Here is an 18,583-nt window from a genome sequence, read left to right on the forward strand (position 1 = left end):
TCTGGAGCTTACAATAAGAGCCTCGGATCCGTTTGTTTGAGGCCCTATTTTTTAAATGTAATTATTAATAGCCAGACGTTTGTGGCTCAAAGGGATTAGGAAATGTCACCCCTCAATGATTCCTCGGCTTAAGCAAACAAGAGCAGACCTCTTATATGATGGCCTGGGTTTGTGTTGTGGGTCTGCAGCCCTTATAACTGAGGCCCCCTCAGGTCACTTGGTAATTCTATTCTGTCATGGCCCAGTCTGCAAAAACTGCGGTGTCATTAACCAATATAGTTCAGTGCAATGCTTTCACAGTTATGCAAAGCAAATGAATATAGCTAAATGTAATCTGTCAAAGTAACCATTGCTGCATTAATGTTGCCACTGTGTCTATTACTAACAATAGAGATAATGTGTGTTTAATGTCTATTCAACACAAATGGTAATGTGTGTGTCGTTATTTTGAGTGGTAATTACCATAAATTACGAAGCAGACAGTACGAATGATCTTCCATATGGAGGTTTGATTACTCGGCTCAATTGGATGAGTTCTTGCAAAGAGGTGAGACGTGTTTTGCTGTAATCAAGAATAAATGCATGAGGCATTCAGATAATAGAGGTTTCCATTCACTGGAAATTACTCCTTACTGGAGACCTCTTTCATTACCTATATACTAAATGTAGATTTCCACTCGACAAATCGTGCATTGTGAGCTTAGACACTTGCACAGTTTGGTAGCCGCTCAAACATCATGACACTGGCTCCTGTAGTACTTTAGAATGATGACGTGAGATTTAAATGGGCAAGAGGCCTCCGTGATTGGTGTCCATGGATGGTACATAATGATCATTTCACTTAGACTAATTGTCTTTGACAAGTTCATAGCACATCGGTAATCCTTACGATCATGTGATACAGAGAAGCCCTTGCCTTGTCTGGGCAGTATGATGAGTGTAATCAGTTCATGGTTACTGTAACTAAGTGTTCTCTTGCTTTGATGATGTGTAAGCTATTTGACCAACTTCCACGCACATTTCAACATCCAGGACCTTTTCATTTTTGTTCATGGTGAATGAGACAAACAGAGCGAGGGGAATTACATCTGTGATGGTGTTACTCCTTGTACATCTTGAGCTCTGAGAACGCGCCGGTTGAAGTTGAACCCAAAGTCACAGTGAAGAAGAGCTCTCAAGAATGAGAGTGGCTGTTTTCTTTTGAGAGGTAAAGTTCAAGTCGACAGAAGAACCCCGGGTGGCGTGATGGGTCAGCGTCTGAGCGAGGACTGGGAGGACAAGGAGATCGACGTGGCCGAGCTGCAGGAGTGGTACAAGAAGTTTACCGTGGAGTGCCCCAGTGGCACACTCTTCATGCACGAGTTCAAGGGCTTCTTTGGAGTGACAGAAAACAAGGCTGCTGCGGACTACATAGAAAACATGTTTCGAGCCTTCGATAAGAACGGGGTAAGTGATCTCAGCTCTGAAGTCCATGTGTGTCATGAAAATATCCACAAGGTGCTTGTAGGTTTGTTTACACAATCAGAAAGTTATTAGTTATAGATCACTGTGTAAACCTCTTGAAAAGACCAATTCCAATACATCACTTTAAATGAATGCACGACAATAATAGAATATATATTAAAGGATGTCCCATTACAGTTATTTATCTGATGTTATGACATGGGAAGATAGTTATAAAATAACCCTAAGAGTAGAGAGGGTACAGTGAGTATGTTTGTAAATAAGTTTTTACTGAAGACCGCCTTTTGTTTGTTACCAGGATAATACAATTGATTTTCTGGAGTACGTGGCAGCCTTGAACTTGGTGCTGAGGGGGAAACTGGAGCACAAGTTAAAATGGACGTTTAAAATGTATGACAAGGACGGCAGTGGTTGCATCGACAAAACAGAGATGAAGGAGATTGTGGAGGTAATTTTTAACTCCTTCATCATGTCAGCGTGTTGGCACATCTTTGTGTCATACACATGCTGATTGCAATAGGCCTGGTGGAGACAAAACAACTTCTTGTTTACACTTTTACCTTCTAATTTATATTCAGCAATTCAACAGCTGAAATGTGATTTATATTCATTATTATTGATTAAAAGATGCATGCTTGACCTTTGTTGAAACTTCGAGTCAGATTTACATGAATTTACTGACAAGTGGAGGGGATTTGGGGTAAGCTCTAGAACATGTTTCATCCACAGTGTTGAAGTTGTGTTGATTTATTTGTATTTGTCTTGGCATTAGTACATTTCTAGAATACCCTTTGGTAAAATGCAGTGATCTTAATATTGCACAATGACACACCTTTTGTCTGCCACCAGTGTCTTGTGTGGATCTATCTAAACTGTATCTTTCCTCTCCGTGGTTAAAGTTTGGAACCTAAATGTTCCATGTCTTTGTGTTGTAGGCCATCTACCGCATGAAGAAAGCATGTCACGGCGAGCTGGATGATGAGTGCAACCTACTCACCCCAGATCAGGTGGTGGACCGAATATTTGAACTGGTGGATGAGAATGGAGACGGTGAGCAGCACCATTAAGTGCTAAGAGCTTCAGGCAAAAATGTCTTTACCTGTGTAACCGTTAAAATCATGAGGTCTGAATGAGGTAGAAGATGTTTGCAGTCTTCAAAAGAGGTCTGTAAAACATCTTTGACATGTTTCAATTCCCGGTGCAATGTTCCTTCTGATGAGTCCTGTTCTTTGTGAAAGAGCAGGGAACGGGTTTTAAAAACCTCTTTCTGCACACAGGGGAGCTCTCGCTGGATGAGTTTGTGGACGGCGCCAAGCGAGATAAGTGGGTCATGAAAATGCTGCAAATGGATGTCAACCCAGGGGATTGGTGCAACGCTAAACGTGGCAGCACCGAAGGTTGAACCCAAAATCGAAAGCATTTACATCCACGTTGGACCTGTGTAGTCATGGGAGTCCTCAAAGTGGGGAAAGTGAAGCTGGAACCTGAGGGCAGTCCCATAACCCTTTCCCATTTGTAGGGACCCTTGTCTTTACCCTGATTAAATATCAAACCTAAAGCCCAACCATGATATGAGGACAATCCAGATGACTGTATCGTGAATCATAATCCTTCAGGTAATCCTGAATGTTCGCAGGGAGACAGAGGACCTCTTCTGGATTCACAGAGGACCTTCTGTTCTATTTGATGCCTGTCTCTTCTTCTAGGTTAGGTGCTTCACTTACAGTAATAATGGGGTAATACAGTACTAGGGCTGCTCGATTATGGGAAAAATCATAATCACGATTATTTTGGCCAATATTGAAATCACGATTATTCAAACGATTAATTCTGAGTTTGAAAACATGATGCATTTATTTACTGAGAACTTTGAAATTTCCGTTTAAAATTGTATTTGTTGTGTACACGCTATATATGCGTTGGAATGCGCTGAACCGTCAAGGTTGACGGATCCCCATTCAAAGTGAATGATAGGTAGCTCAGACAACTCGCAAATCCTCTCAGACATATTTTACAATAATGGGGGTTTGACATTGTGCAGTGCTTATTTCTCGGTAACTTTATAAAAGTATAAGGTAAAAACAACCAACTTTTAGGTGCAAATGAGACCATCTACGGAGTTTGGTCACCCATCTTTAGGTTTTTTTGCTTCGCTTTTGAGACGTGACCATAATCGTGATCTGATTGGCTAGAGCCTGTGCTGTCATGAACATCTGTCAACGGTCGATGCTGCTGATTGGCGGCTCACTGGCATGTCCCACCTCCGGCTAGTGGCATATAACTTTGTGATGTCAAACGCCAGTATAAGATTTAACTCCCTCTCACCGCGTTGTATGCTTTTGGGGGAAAGACTGAATTACGGAAATTAATCGTTTCAAGTCAATTATATGAGTTTGGAGATCGTTTGGTCCAAAAATTGATATCGCGATCAAAATTCGATTAATTGCACAGCCCTATACAGTACCCAACCTTCCATAGTGCATTTACCTTAAAAGTTCCTTTCTCTATTCAATGATGAGTCAAATAAATTCCTAAATGACAATAAACTTAAAACAATTTGTATACTACATGTGTTTCTGTGTTTGCCTTGTAAGTGTTTGATAGTCTTGTGTAATAGACTAAATGTTTGTTTTTCAACTGTTAAGTGTGGAAATAAACACGGTTAACTGAATCTTTGCAAAGTGGACGTGTCATCCTAAAAGTAGCCTGCAGAGAGCATTGAAGTCCAAGTGATTGTCCTTTAGTTTCGGTATTTATTTTTCTGCAAAATCATACCAGCGTTTCATTTTAATCAAAATTAGTATATACGTTTCTTTTTATATACGAAAAACTTATCGTTAGTACACCTCATATTGTCTACAATTTTTAAGATTAGGACTTTGATTTTATTGTAAAGATTGAAACCGGCGCGCTCCAATTCGATAGGTGGCGATAGAAAGTCCAAAGAATAGGCTTACACTGCAACACAGAGCAAGTAAAATGTGAAAGTACTAGAGAGATGTGTTTGTTATGTTATGGATGCAAGAAACAATGTTAGCTGATGTTCGACTAAAATCATATGGTATTGTCATATGGTAGGTTTAATTTCAGACCAGTAGTGTAAATTGAACCCTAACTCTGGGCTTACTCCATCCACTACATATTGTTGCTATTGAAAGTTTACTAGACTGTGAGTAGGAATATCATAATTTAGAGGTGTAGGACTACCAAACAGTTGACTCTTAAAATGAATGTATCATTATATAACAGTCATATAATTCAGTTAAAACGGGTGTGTTTACACTTTAACTTTCCAAAATTACTGAATTTATGGCTGCTATTCGATGGCACTATATTGATCTGAAGTTCTCGAAGGGCACATTAATTTATGTCCATGGGACAAAGCCTGTCTACGGAAGCGTATTGCTGCCACAAAAAAAAAAAAAAAGGTCTCAGTATCAAGTAATTACGTGAAAGTTTCTTGTTTTAACAATATCTTTTTCACGTCTTTTTCACGTTTTTCACGTTTACCTGTCAACTCTCATCCCACATCCAACAACTCCCGAGACTTCTCTGGCGTGTTGTCGTAGTATTATGGTAGAACCAGTTAGGCTACATTTTACAGCATTTTACGGTGTTTGGACTTTTTCTGTAATTTAGGCTCACCCATTTAGTTTATCTGACGCTGTAATGTCGACTGGATCTAAGGAACAACCCTGCCACAGCGACGAAACATCAAATGTAAGTATGAGTGAACAGGTGCAACCACGCACGGGCGTTATTTGTCCACTTTTGTAACTTGGCTAACAGCATTGTCCACTTTTGTAACTTGGCTAACAGAATGAGACTGGACTCTACTTGGAAAATTAGTGGACGGAGTTCACTGGTTGTCATTTGGCTGATGTCAAATAGTTTGTAATAGTCTGTAATGTAAATGTGTCTGTTAATTTATCAGAAATGTGAGATATAAAATAACTCTGCATACCTTGACGAACAGAACGTGTCTTTGCAAATGCTAATAGTGTATTATTTCCCTTAAACATTTGGCTAGACGCCTACGGGAGAATGGAAGCTTCAGCACGTGAAGGGAGATCTGTTCTCCTGCCCCGCAGACGAGTCCTTAGCCCACTGCATCAGCGAGGACTGCCGCATGGGAGCTGGCGTTGCCGTCGTCTTTAAGAAGACATTTGGAGGGGTAGAGGACCTCAAGGCCCAGAGTGCGTACTTTCATTGTACTGTGAATGAGAAGTTAGGTGCTGTTGCGGCTGTGACTACTTGTTGAATTGTGATAGAGGCCAACACTTCTTTCAGTGAGTGCAGAAACTCAGATTTAGCCAACAGTCTTCACCCCTCTTTCACCCTCACAGAGAAGCTGACAGGAGAGTGTGCAGTGCTGAAGAAATCTCAGCGTTATGTTTACTACCTGGTAAGGGATTTATGTGCATCATAAATTGTTTTTGTATGAGTCTGTGCTTTTATTTGTGGACAGGCTTGGTCACATTATTTTAGGACCATAGCGTCATTTTCTCCATTACTTTGAAATAATTTATGGCAGTGGGTAATATGTCTTTATGCTGTGAACATATTGAATCATATCACAGTTAGATATTGATTTAGATGGCACATTTTTTAAGTATGTGTGCACTCCCTGTGTATGAAACTTGTGATTTTAGTGTACCTTGCTCTACCAGTTTAGCCACAAGAAAAATACTGCTTGACATGTGTGTTCAGAGTGTTCATGTGTTCCTGAGTTATTTTGTTATTTCAGATCACCAAGAAAAAATACAGCCACAAGCCCACATATGACAGTCTGAGAAAAAGTCTGCTTGCCATGAAAGGCCACTGTTTAGAAAAGGGAGTTACCAGAATATCTATGCCAAGGTATTTATATGTGTAGGAGTGGGGTTGTTTGACATGTATCATAGTTTGTTTACTAATTGTTTTGCATTAATAGTAATTATTCAGTGATGTTGAAAGAAAGGAAGGTGGTCTTGACATGTCATACAAAACATCTAAGGTCTAATGCTTTGGTGTTTTAATGCTGCTTATGAAGGTGTTCTCATAAAAGTGCTGTTTTGTTCCTAATTTCTTACAGACACATTCTTTATTTTACTATTTTACCCCCATAGAATTGGCTGTGGTTTGGATCGTCTCAGCTGGGTCAAGGTGGGAGTCATGATTGAGGAGATCTTCCATGATACAGATATTTGTATCACTGTATATTCTCTCTGAGGGGAATATGCTTGTGGGGAGATTGTATTTGTCCAAGAGGCTCCTATCATTTTGGGGTCATGACATAAGTTGGACGTTTTTCCTTGGCTGCAGAATACTACCTCCAGAGATGTGTTAATTTGTGTTTGAATGACTTTTTGAAAGAAAATTTGGCAATTTCATAACCTGTATTTAGGGATCAACAGATGAAGGCATGAGTCATTACTAATATTTATAATAATTATTATAATTTGTTCTCTTGAGTTCAATTAAATTTGAGTGTTTTATTTATGAATTTGCTTCTGTATGTAAAATGTAAACGTTTCAGTATATTTGGGAACAGATCAATGGTTATGGGAGATAAAAGACCACTTTATAAACCTTTATATTGTAAAGTTGCTTATATGAAAAAGATATTAACCTTGACATCTGAGGTGTCAATTTGTATTCCACTCTCATTATAGGAGTGGGGATTGTTGTGCACATATGCCCATACTACTGACATGTGGTTACAATTGACCCTTCCGCAAACTCCGCCCCCCTTAGCAACGTTTGGTATATCAGTCAAGCATTCACGTTTCCCAGGTTCTCAGCATTGGTATGAATGGGGTGGCAATATGTTTTCAACTGTGTCAATTTCAGCTCTACCCAAATAAATCATAAGCATTTTTTGGAAAAACAGCAAGATCTCAGATCGAAGCAGGCAAAAAGGTCTGCAATATGCTTATATAGGCTACAACCACGACATTACATGCCGTGTTTGTAGACAGACAAATGCTAAGGCTAACAGGTTCATTCCAGCTATGTTTATTTGTTCTATTATCTACACTATCTACACACTATACTACATTATCTACACAGTCGCCGCTACGCAAACATGTAAGGTGGTAAAACTGAATCGTATTTTAAGCAAGGGTTTTCTCACGTTTTCGATGCAGTGGGCAGATTTTAGCGACATAGCTTCTTGGAACAAAGTAGGTGCTTCTGTTTATGTTGCTGACATTCAGCTGATGGGGGGGGGTCGTCTACATTGTTTGATCCACAGCAGGCATTTCTCTCTCTGGGTCTTGGGTTTCAGGAAGGGATAAAATGTTACCCCTCCCTCCAGCCTTTTTGGATATCGACTGTCAGAATTACACACTCCATAAGCACAACGTTTCATTTTCTCTTCTCGAGCAGACGTCTCTCTCATTGACTTCCATTCATCAAAATGGCTCGCTTGACTGAGGTCCCGAGCTTAGTCACCGTTGCTATGCTATGATTGATCAGTTACCATTTTGGGGAGTGGTCCCGGAAGGGTCAATTCAACCTCAATAATTTATTGTGGTCAAAAAGATGGAATAAATTCACTTCAAACTGCGGTACATTTTATGTACATATAGAAGAGAAAAACTGACACATACATGCTACCACATTCAAATATATTTTTTTAGTTTGCTTTTTTTTATATAAGAAATATATTAACTTTCTTCAGACATTTGTAACATCTCATGTATTCATGGAAAGTGCTATTACTGTGACTAGTGTAACTGTGACATCACTAAGGTATTGGGGTTTTCATTAACTGCTGGAATTGTGACCCAATAAGAGGAACTAAACATCTGGACAGTTCCAGAATTCAATATAAATACTAATTTGCTGCTTCTGTTCATCACTTGGGATTCATCATGGGATAGGGTAGGTTGATAGGAGACTTCAAAGATAACCTATGACAAAAAAAATGACATTTAGGCAATCGCATAGCTGTTAACAACACATATTTTTCAGGATAGTGGCTTCTAAACAATATAATGCTTTTCAGACTATTGTGAATATTGGGCCTATGTATGGGGTAATGAAAAGACACTGGCAAAGACAGGCCTTCTGCAAGAGATAAGGATCCTGAGGTGATTTATTCTTACCAAGGCCAGTTACTGCAAGATATTGGCCAGCCTCTCGTCGTAGTACTCATAGTTCTCCTGACAGTCCTCCCAGGGAGCAAAGGTCTGCTCCTCGTTCTCCACAAATGTGTCCCAGGTGTAGGTGAAGTCCAGTGGCCTCATCATGCGCAGCTTGCACCCAGCTCCGGCCAGCGCCTTCAGCCCCTCCTGCACCTCGGGCTCCTCCCACTCGAAGAGGCGGGAGCAGAAGAGGGTGAGGCGGAGCGTTTGGCGGGCCCGGAGGATCTCCACGATCTTGGCGGCACAGGCGGGGCAGGGGCTGGACGACGTGTACAAGGTGACCACGTAGCGCTGCGAGGCATCGTACTGGGGCAGCACCTGCTGGAAGAAGGCCTCTTCGGCGTGGAGGCCACCATGCTCATCCTCTAGGTAGCCCCGCATGACTTCAGGGGAGTCTGACTTGCCCTGGACGTCCACCAGGTAACACAGGAACGTTTTGTTCCGGCCAGACGAGTACTCAACATTCCTGAACTGGAACTTGAAGTAGAAGGGGCTCATCCGTTCTCTTAAAAAAAAGAAAATCTCATAAATATCTCATCTCTTGGATAGCTCAAAAGCAATCTGTTAAATTACTGTTCTCTAATGTCAATGCGCAGCATGACGCTGTGATGGAACAAAGGCAATGGAGGCTATAAATATCGAAATCACATTTTCTAAGCAATCCTTGAGATTACATTTAATTGCAACACATAATGCCTTGATAAACCAAAGCCTGGGGAACAACTATGAATAGTTACAATTATATCAGTGGCTTTATGACCAACCTGCAGTAACTGATATGACGGATACCCTGCAGTCATCTACAATCAATTTTAGCAACTAATTCAGGTTCCCTGGTTCAGTCTACTGGCAGCCCAGATTCGCTTTGCACCTGATGCAAGCACACTACTTTTGTGTCCTCTCAGCTAGTAATTGAGGTCTGGAGGAAATGAAGGTGGGGGCCTCTTAAGGTTTGTTGCCTAACCAGTGTTGTCCTAGGCTCATGTCAATGACTCAGCAATGTTTCATACAATTCATATAATTAGACTCAGTCAATGACAAAAACTTGAGCAGTATTATCTTTACTGGGCATCCAGAATGGTGACTTTCATGCTCTTTATAGAGAATATTGTCACAGTACAGAGCTGTGCAACTTTCAACTATTTCTGGCAAATCTAATATATACACTGCAGATGCAATGTTTGATGAGAGCAGGTGTTAATATGGATCACATACGTATTCAAGAAAATCTCTAAGCTGGGAGGCTGACACAGATGTGAAGTATTCACAGCTCTTTTTCTCTAGCCTTGGGGGATTCTACTGAACACAGTAATATTAGTATGTTGGCATGGTAGCTAATCTGTGTGAAAGAAAGGGAGAAATAGAGGGAGAGAGACAGAGAGAGAGCGAGAAAGACGGTTGAATAAGAAATAGAAATGACCATGTAAGCATGTGACGAAGGGGAAGATACTGACAAAGGGGTAAATTGTCTTCATATTATTGTAAAGTTTGAACTATGACAAAGAGAGAATGCCACTCACCCAACAATGATCTCCCATGGCGGAAGCTCATAGGTTTCCATCTTGAACTCTCCATCTTGCTCCATGGCTTCTGCCCCTTCCTGTTTCTTGGCCCCTTCCTCCCCATTTTCTGTTGGCTTCTCCTCCCCTGTCTTGGGATTCTCTGGAGGCTTCTCAGGTTTTCCTTGTTTTCCCAGTTTTCCCGGTTTCTTGGTTTTCTCTTCCTTCTTCTCTGGCTCCTTTCCTTTTTCTTTCTCCTTCTCCTTCTCCTTCTCCTTGTCTGCTTTGCTCTCCACTTTCTTCCTCGCTGTCAGTCTGCCGAGGCCCTTTTTATCTGCCATAACTTCAACAGACAAATAAGGCAGGGAGGGTGTGGCTGTGTGTCGGTGTGAGAAATGTGAGGTGAGGTATTTGTATGTACATGTGTTTAAGTGCTCAGGTGGTGTTGTGTGTGCCTGCGTTGTTTGTGTGTGATCTCGGTGTGCGTTAGTGGCTGTGCGAGGGTGAGCGAGTGAGAGTGTGTACCTGACAGAAACAGCCAGACGTGTGTCAGACAGCATTGAAAAGTGACTCTGACCTTGTTTTGCCAGATGAGAGGGGGAATCCACAGTCAGCTGTCCTCTCCTGTTTCCAAGCTATAAAAAGACCCAAGGATAATGCAGTGGATGGCAGGGGGGGGGGGGGGGGGTTGGGGGTAAGGTGGCTGTGTGGGTAAGGGTCAGTTGGTACACTCATCTCTCAGTATTGATGCAGTCATACCATAAAAACAGCCCTTAGTGACCCTTCCTTCATCTTTCAACACCGTATTTGTAAACTCCAATTTATTTCTTCTTATTCCCACCTCTTCCACAGTCGACCGTTTATCTCTGGGCACAAATACAGCTGGCGCACTTGTACACTGTACCAGGTATGTCCACTGGCTTTGTGATCTGACTTTATCAGGCTGTCAGTGCACCAACAACAGGCGGTTGGTTTATTAATAACTCGTATCTAGCAGCGAGTGCAGCAGAGTGGGTCGGGCCTCTTGAATTTGTTAATAGCTCAGATCAACATGAGCTGCAGCTAACCCCCTGCAAAAGCAAGGCCACGTAAAGGTCGCTGGCTCCCTGGACCTTTGATGGAAGAGAAAGTGGGAGCAGAGAGACTCAGACTATCAGTCAGACTATCACTGCCTCACGATTTCCATACACCTGAGAGAGGCAAGTGACAGGCTGTGAAAGGGAAACATCATGACATCTGACCTGTCAACTATTACACATTAGCCTCTGCAGACACATGTACATTAACTGGCGCCGTTCAAATAGATGACATTTGTTCCGGAGAGTTAAACCGCTGACCGTACTGAGCTAATAGGTTTATTATTAAATATGTGTCTTCTTGGGTATGTGTGGGTATTAACTGTGTCAGTCATTCACTGGATCAGGGAATGCCGATCATATGAGTGGAGCCTTTGTCATCTGTCCCAGTATGCACTTGGGTCTGGAGCAGAGCTAACCCCCTCTGATGGCAGCCACTAGGAATTGTCCTCTGGGGTATGTCGAGAAGTGGCCCATTGAACTGTTTGTAGTTCATTCTATTCTGAGAGCTGTGGACGGGCGGAAGCGCAAGACGTGCCCTTATAAGTGACCTCTTGCTGTCTAACAAAAACAATGATGAGTAAGATGCCTCTCCGACCATGTCGAATCACAATCTGCAGCTGTGATGAAGGTGATGAACCACTTAGACTAGATGACTGTAGGTAGATGAGGACAGCATGTCTGACAGTGAATAGAGAAGGGATTGAGAAAAGGTAAGTTTAAAAGGAAAATGTATTTCTAAAAGGCAAAAGCAAATGTAGACATACTCATAGGCAACTGGGAATTACTGTATTTATTTTCCAGTTGCATGTTCATTTCCCAGATTTCTCTCAACTATCTTATCCATTTTGACCATTTTGACTTTTGAGATATTCTTTTTTCTTTGCTACAGTTTGTCACTCTTAATCCAGTTATTCTTCTGCTACCTATAGTCAGTTACGTAATTGTGATGAATGGATGGAGATGACATAAACCCGTTGCCTAGACTCATGGCTATGTGTGGGCGAATAGGAATGAGGTTTCGTTCATTTGTTTGCACAGGTTGTGGGACAAAAGTTTTTTTTTTCACAGAGCATAGTGAAGCATCCTCCCTCTCTATCTCTCTCACTCCTTCTCTCCCATGCTGTCCCTTCCCTTCTCCCCAGCCCCCAGCTTTCCCTGACAGCTCATCCATTTCAGTTAGGAAGAAAACAGCCCGTCTGTGCCCACTACAGCCTCGCTGGTAATTGCCTCCGAAATGAATTACTTGGCAGAGAAAAGGGGAAATTGAAATGGAGGTGCCCTCTCTTCTACATGCTCACATATAACCACAACATACACGCCCACATGCAAACCCTCAGGCCAATATTCATGACTTCTAGCCTGCACTAATAACCTTGCCTGGTTATACATTTTGCACCAGACTGTATTCACAGATTGATTGCTCAGCTAAGCTGAAACATACTCCCACACTCATCCTCTCTCCTACCAGCACAGCACATCCAACAGACACAAAGCACAAACACAGCCAGTCTCTGACAAACACAGAAAGAAACGAAAACATTTTCAGTGTTTCTGTGAAGAGGGTGGGCAAGCTTGGTTGCTAAGGAAGAACTGCAGAGCCCAGGTGGTGAGCATTTGATACAAACCAATTGCATCCCCCCATCTGTTTTCCCATTTTTGCCTATGGCAGACCGGTTTTGATGGGACTGGTGCTTTACAATGCATCCCTGCTGCACACTTGCTTGCCAATTCAATTTCCGAATCTACTACAGGCCTTACACAGCACTTCAGTGTTCCCTGTACAGTCCTGTCCACTGAAAAGGCTCTTTGTGTTGTGTGAGATCAGCTCCTTTCAATTCCTCTGAGCACAGAGATGTAATTATTTCCAATTACCCGGTACCGTGGTAACCCTCGTGTGGCCAGGCTCGACCCCGCACAAAAGCTCACAAACTGAAATGGCCCAAAGAAAAAGAAAAAAGGGCAAGTCCACTCCTTCCCGTCTGCATTGCACCTCTTGATTCCAATTACAGCGGGAGATAACACAAACATACAGACACACACACACACTGACACACACACACACTGACACACACACACACACACATAGGCAGGCAGCTTCAAATCAACTCCTCAGGGCTGCATTGGCTGTCTTTCCTGTAGTGCGAATGTCACTCTTCAATCATCTCTGCAAATGAATTCTTCTGTGGAACAATTTGGCAATCAGAGATTTTCCCATTACACTAAAGTGGCCTGTCCTGTCAGGGAAACTTTATAAGAATACTTAAGCAAGTTACCTTCATTCTGATAGCCCTCATCGTAATAGATACTCAGGGATACTAATCATTTTCTTTGATCAAGCACTCACTCAATCACTCAAACGGTCAGTAAACCTCTAAAGAGACTGACATCCCTACTTGCCAATACATTTCTATGCACACCACACTCAATTCTAATCCATAATGAATAATGTTTTCTCATTAAGATGATGATTTACCTTAATACATACATATACAGTGTGGAGACTTGTCTACAAAGTATGAACTTGCTTGAGGCCAAAAGGGCACGATGATAGAAAAATTGAAGTGAACCTTTTCTAATCTCACTGTTGTTACTGCAGTGTTATTTATTAATTTCAATATCACATTATTAAAGGTGGTCACTGAAACAACAAAAATATAAGCAATTAATAATCAACTCAGAGCTTAATGTCTTTAACTAGTTCACAGTTACAACAGTACATTCTAAACTACTTTAATTAGTTGCCATAGGTATAAGCACTGTATATAAATAGATGTATATATTAAACATACATAACAGAAAACTTTGGATCATACATACAGTACTGCACTGTACTGTGAAATAAAACTATTAGCTCTGTCCACGAATGTTGTGTAAGACAATACAGACAGAAGACGGAAAGTGCCTGCTGACCATTTCTGTGTTTATGTCCAAAGTATTCTGTAGTTGGCCTTCAAATAAATAAGAGTTTCCAAATTCTTTGGTAGCAGCCTACATCGCTCTGGTCGAAGGGTCGTGCCGATGGTGCTGAATATCCTGTCCACGGACGTAGTGGTTGCAGGCACGGTGAACACTTTTTTGGCTACCTGCGACAGCAGGGGAAAGTCAATGGACTTGCGCTTCCAGTAGTGCAGGGGCTCCTCATCCGTGGGTTCCTCGTGTAGGTAGGCGGCCAGCTCTTGTTCCACGCTCTTGGCCTGCGTGGTGGGCCTCTGCTTGATGAAGGAGAAGAGCTTGCTGCGCTTGGATGGGGAGGGCTGGGCCTCTGGGGTGGGCTCGGGGGGGGTGACCGCCTGGGTGTGTTTGGCTATCTCCTCCAGCAACACCTGCTTGTGCCAGTCAAGGTCACTGCTCCAGGAGAGCTTGAACTGGGGATCCAGGGTGGTGGCTGTCACGTAGAGAGGGTCCTCCAGGATGCCGGCCAGCCTGCGGTCAAGCGCCTGAGCCAAGCCCATGACGATCCCGGTGCAGTGGCGCGTGCTGGTTTCTGACAAGTGCTTGCGCAGGCCCAGCACGCAAGGCAGAGCCAGGCTGATGGACACATGCTTGTCTAACTGCACCATGTCAGTGGCCTCCTCGAAGGGCTCCAGAACCTCCACCAACTCCCGCAGAAGGGCCTTCTCGGGGGCGCTGAGAGCTAGGTCCTGCCTGTCAATGATGTCCTCTAAGAAGTCAACAGACTCCAGCATGCGCCTCACGGTCTTTAGCTGGACATTCCAGTGTCGGTCCACAGGGCTGGTGGAGGCTTGTGTGGCAGCCCCTGGGGTCACCCCAGAGCCAAATACCTGCCCGAGTTTCTCTGGGGCAACGGTGGCTATGACATAGTTGTAAAAGCAGGCGGCTTTGGTGAGGGCGATGGAGATCTGCGTGGATGAATGGAGCCCCTCCCGCACACACAGGCCCAGGGAGCGGGCAAAGCAGTCTATTCGACAGCGGCCCAAGCACTGGCCAAGGGAGTTGTCCGTATCCTTGCCTGCCACCATGTCTTTGCCTTCGCCACCCCCGGTCTCTTCATCACTGCTGTAATCTTCCTCTTCCTCCTCGTCTTCACCGTTACAGTGGAGGCTGAATCCAGGCAGTCGGAACGGTGGCCGGGTGTCACAGGGCGAAGGGTCTGCCACCACTCTGAAAACCTTCCCGGCGATGCCGTGAGCATGGGAGATTTCGTCAAACTCAGAGAGCACTCGCTGGGGGATATGATGGCCTGTAAGGTGCAAACAGGCCAGGAGCGCTGACTTGATCTGCCAGTCTGTGGTGATGAAGTGACAGGTCACTCCCAGGTAACCGCTCGTCCCAGCTCCAGCTCCTCCTCTCCACAGGTCGAGGGTCACGCTGCAGGACTCTGCCCCAGTGAGGGCCTGCTTGGTTGCCAGTTGCACCTGATAGGCGTATGCCGGGAGGAGCTGCTGTTGAATGTAGTGACTCGGTTCGGGGGTGTATCGCGGCTCTAGCAGCTGAAGAAGCTCCCGGAAGCCCTCGTTTTCCACAATGTGCACAGCCTGCAGGTCCCGTATGATCATCTTAGCTATGGCTTCGGATATCAGAGCCTGTCGAGGGTCACTGCGGTCAAATTTGGCCATCGTGCCTGTGCTTTGAAAGGAGGCTCGAGAACTCCCACCTGTGTTGGGAGCAAAGTTCTGCATGGTCCCCGAGGAGTAGGCTTCTCTTTTCACATCTTTTTTCTTCACAAATTCATCATACATGGCCTGGTGTTTACGCTGTGCAATGAGAGGAAAGAGGAAATACATGGCTCAGCTGCATGTCTTTTGCTATGCCATCCATACGACCACTTAGAAATATGTTGACGACTGCGGCACAATTTAATACAATAGACAAAAAATATGTTTTGCATCTTAAATCAATATGTACTCTTGACACACTGCCTTTTCTTGCAGATTACACTTATACAAAACATACTCGACCCTGCTAGCTATTTCATCACCAACTGAACATTTCTTGCGATGCTTTCATGGATTAAAATAGACTACATTTATAATTCCCCCTTATAATTCTATTAAAATGACTTCTGGGTGGGTAAAAACAACTGTGGACGTGGCTATGGATGTTTATTTACAGATCAGATCCTATCGGCGTCCAAACAATAATGGAGCTATTTCTTAGAACAAAATGTCAATCGTTTTTATTTATAAAACTGCGGTGCCTCATCGCTGTTCAAATACAGTGCATCTAATACCATAACATCCGATTGGTTTTTAAAACTGCCAATCAGAAATAGGCTAAATTACCAACTTGTACATCAAACCTACCTTTAGGTGTGTAACGAAGTTAGATGTAACTGTACGTTTCGCTTGAATCCTGGTACCACACGCCTTACAGTTGGACTCGATCTTCCCATTTTCTCCCTCAAACACAATATTGAAGTAATCGAGAATAGACACTCTTGTATTTGACGCCATCTACGAAGTTGTATACCTTTACTTAAAGGTAAAACCAACTTCATGAAATATCATGCAGAATTACTTCCTGCTGTTTTTTTTTATCACGACCTACGTGTCGAGATGCACATCAACATCAAAATGCCGTGCAATGGCTAGCAGACTCATGCAACAATAGAAAAATGACAACTGGTTTGTTGTCTGACGTTAGTGCCCTAAATATCATCCAATCCTCGGATGGAATTGATACAGTCTGCAAATCGGATGAGATGTTCATCAAGAAATAATGCAAAAGACGCCATATGTGCAAATAGTAAACCCAAAATGACAGATTCGCAAACATCTATCCCTGCTGTACCTACTACGGTTCTAGCCATCTATACATGTCTATGGTTCTAGCCGCTTGCTGACTGCAGCCTCAATTGGGACCAGGAAGTAGACAGTAAAAAGGGTTTTCTGTTTCCGACTGTTCCGACAGCTCTAGTCTATGCTCGGCGTCTCAGATACGTGCTACCAATGACATCAACTGGCAGATTTTAATAATTGTTATGGTTATAGAGCACCATCAGTAGTCGAGGGAATAGCATCGCTAGTGACAACCATCCAATCTTTCATCGGATTTAACATTAGTTTATTCATAACTGAAATATAGCTATAGTTACGGTATTTAACTATAGTCATTGTTTTACTTTAAGTAATTAAATAATAAGCATAAATTATTCAAGAAACAATATAAAGTATCAAAAACAATCAAATTATTATAGTATGAAAACTATGACTATATTTATAAAATATGCCTCAAACAAATTAACTGAATAGACAGATGTTTAAAAGGGTGAGTTTTTAAATGTACCAAGTTTGTCGGTGGAGTGGACAGCACTAGGTAGGTCATTCCACAACTGAGGTACTACGAACAAAAAAATTGCAATCCCTTGCTACTGAGAGTATGCAAAGACAGCAGCTGCTCAGAAGACTGGAGTGGTTGAGAGAAGAAATAGAGTTGAATCATGATATTTAAATAGGCTGGTGTTGATCCAGTGGCTGCCCTATAGGTGAGAGTGAGGGATTTAAATGTATTTGTAGTAGCTTCAGGGAACCAGTGAAGTAGGCTACAAACTATTGACCAATCACTTGTTAATCATTTACATTTAGTCATTTAGCAGACGCTTTTGTCCAAAGCGACGTACAAGGGAGAGAACAGTCAAGCTAAGAGCAATAAAAACCTGGTGTAACAATAAATACTGCTTTTTTTTTTTCAAGAAATAGAAAACGACATAGAGAGAAAACGAAGTGCGGGACTTTCACTGCTTAAATGCGAGTTAAGGCAAGGTGCAAGTTAGGAAGGGAGGTGCTCTCTGAAGAGTTGGGTCTTCAAGAGCTTCTTGAAGGTAGAGAGGGACGCCCCTGCTTTGGTAGTGCTAGGCAGGTCGTTCCACCAACGTGGAACTACAACTGAGAAGAGTCTGGATTGCCGTGCTTGCACAGGCGGCAGTGCCAGACGACGCTCACTGGATGATCGCAGCGTCCTGGCCGTAACATTTGCCCTTACAAGAGCATTTAGGTAGTTGGGAGCAGAACCAGTAAGCACTCTGTAGGCAAGCATAAGTGATTTGAACTTAATGCGAGCAGCTACCGGCAGCCAATGGAGCTCAATGAGTAGCGGGGTGACATGTGCCCTCTTGGTTGGTTGAACACCAGACGCGCCGCAGCGTTCTGGATCATCTGTAGTGGTTTCACAATGCAAGCCGGCAGGCCCGTTAGGAGGGCGTTGCAGTAGTCGAGGCGGGAACTCACCAAGGTTTGCACCAGCAGCTGGGTGGCATACTGGGTTAGGTACGGCCTGATTTTAGCGATGTTGTATAGCACAAAGCGGCATTACCTGGCGACAGAGGCGATGTGGGCTGTGAAGGTTAGTTGGTCATCAATAATGACCCCGAGGTTTCTTGCTGTTTTGGATGGAGCAAGAGATAAAGAGTCAGTATTGATATTGATGTTGTGGTGGATGAACTGTTTGGCTG

General features: G+C 43.1%; 4 protein-coding genes across 5 annotated transcripts; 2 read left to right on the top strand and 2 right to left on the bottom strand.

Annotated features, from left to right (window-relative positions):
- Positions 1-1,245: 1,245 nt before the first annotated feature.
- Positions 1,246-2,866, top strand: guca1b (guanylate cyclase activator 1B; the record flags this gene model as incomplete). The annotated part of the gene is made up of 4 exons (XM_080853769.1): positions 1,246-1,446; positions 1,763-1,912; positions 2,400-2,514; positions 2,742-2,866. 4 exons carry the CDS (start codon positions 1,246-1,248, stop codon positions 2,864-2,866), a joined length of 591 nt encoding a protein of 196 aa, XP_080709895.1.
- A 1,572-nt stretch (positions 2,867-4,438) lies between these two features.
- On the top strand, positions 4,439-6,976 carry oard1 (O-acyl-ADP-ribose deacylase 1). Of its 2 annotated transcripts, none has more exons than XM_080853599.1 (6): positions 4,439-4,563; positions 5,104-5,184; positions 5,495-5,660; positions 5,811-5,869; positions 6,212-6,324; positions 6,573-6,976. In XM_080853599.1, the coding sequence occupies exons 2-6, from the start codon at positions 5,134-5,136 to the stop codon at positions 6,673-6,675; spliced, it is 492 nt and encodes a 163-aa protein (XP_080709725.1). In that variant the 5' UTR covers positions 4,439-4,563; positions 5,104-5,133; the 3' UTR covers positions 6,676-6,976. The 2 variants fall into 2 exon arrangements, with proteins under 2 accessions (XP_080709725.1, XP_080709724.1); XM_080853598.1 differs by having other exon boundaries at positions 4,467-4,538.
- Positions 6,977-7,953: 977 nt separating this feature from the next.
- On the bottom strand, positions 7,954-10,663 carry apobec2b (apolipoprotein B mRNA editing enzyme, catalytic polypeptide-like 2b). The gene is made up of 3 exons (XM_080853674.1): positions 10,115-10,663; positions 8,556-9,099; positions 7,954-8,360 (listed from the first exon to the last, which is right to left on the bottom strand). The coding sequence occupies exons 1-2, from the start codon at positions 10,651-10,653 to the stop codon at positions 8,565-8,567; spliced, it is 1,074 nt and encodes a 357-aa protein (XP_080709800.1). The 5' UTR covers positions 10,654-10,663; the 3' UTR covers positions 7,954-8,360; positions 8,556-8,564.
- Positions 10,664-13,921: 3,258 nt separating this feature from the next.
- Positions 13,922-16,612, bottom strand: LOC308376867 (zinc finger BED domain-containing protein 4). Its single transcript, XM_080853354.1, has 2 exons — positions 16,437-16,612; positions 13,922-15,887 (listed from the first exon to the last, which is right to left on the bottom strand). The coding sequence occupies exons 1-2, from the start codon at positions 16,584-16,586 to the stop codon at positions 14,094-14,096; spliced, it is 1,944 nt and encodes a 647-aa protein (XP_080709480.1). The 5' UTR covers positions 16,587-16,612; the 3' UTR covers positions 13,922-14,093.
- Between the last annotated feature and the right edge of the window lie 1,971 nt (positions 16,613-18,583).

This window comes from Sprattus sprattus, assembly GCF_963457725.1.
Source record: "Sprattus sprattus genome assembly, chromosome: 16".
Lineage (NCBI taxonomy): Eukaryota > Metazoa > Chordata > Actinopteri > Clupeiformes > Clupeidae > Sprattus > Sprattus sprattus.

Coding starts and splice junctions, on each gene's coding strand:
- oard1 (XM_080853598.1), top strand. Junction 5,870..6,211: donor AGCGTTATGTTTACTACCTG/GTAAGGGATTTA, acceptor TTGTTATTTCAG/ATCACCAAGAAAAAATACAG. Junction 6,325..6,572: donor ACCAGAATATCTATGCCAAG/GTATTTATATGT, acceptor TTACCCCCATAG/AATTGGCTGTGGTTTGGATC.
- apobec2b (XM_080853674.1), bottom strand. CDS start 10,653: ATGCTGTCTGACACACGTCTGGCTGTTTCTGTCAGGTACACACTCTCA. Junction 9,100..10,114: donor CCATGGGAGATCATTGTTGG/GTGAGTGGCATT, acceptor CTTTTTTTTAAG/AGAACGGATGAGCCCCTTCT.
- LOC308376867 (XM_080853354.1), bottom strand. CDS start 16,586: ATGGCGTCAAATACAAGAGTGTCTATTCTCGATTACTTCAATATTGTG. Junction 15,888..16,436: donor ACTTCGTTACACACCTAAAG/GTAGGTTTGATG, acceptor CTCATTGCACAG/CGTAAACACCAGGCCATGTA.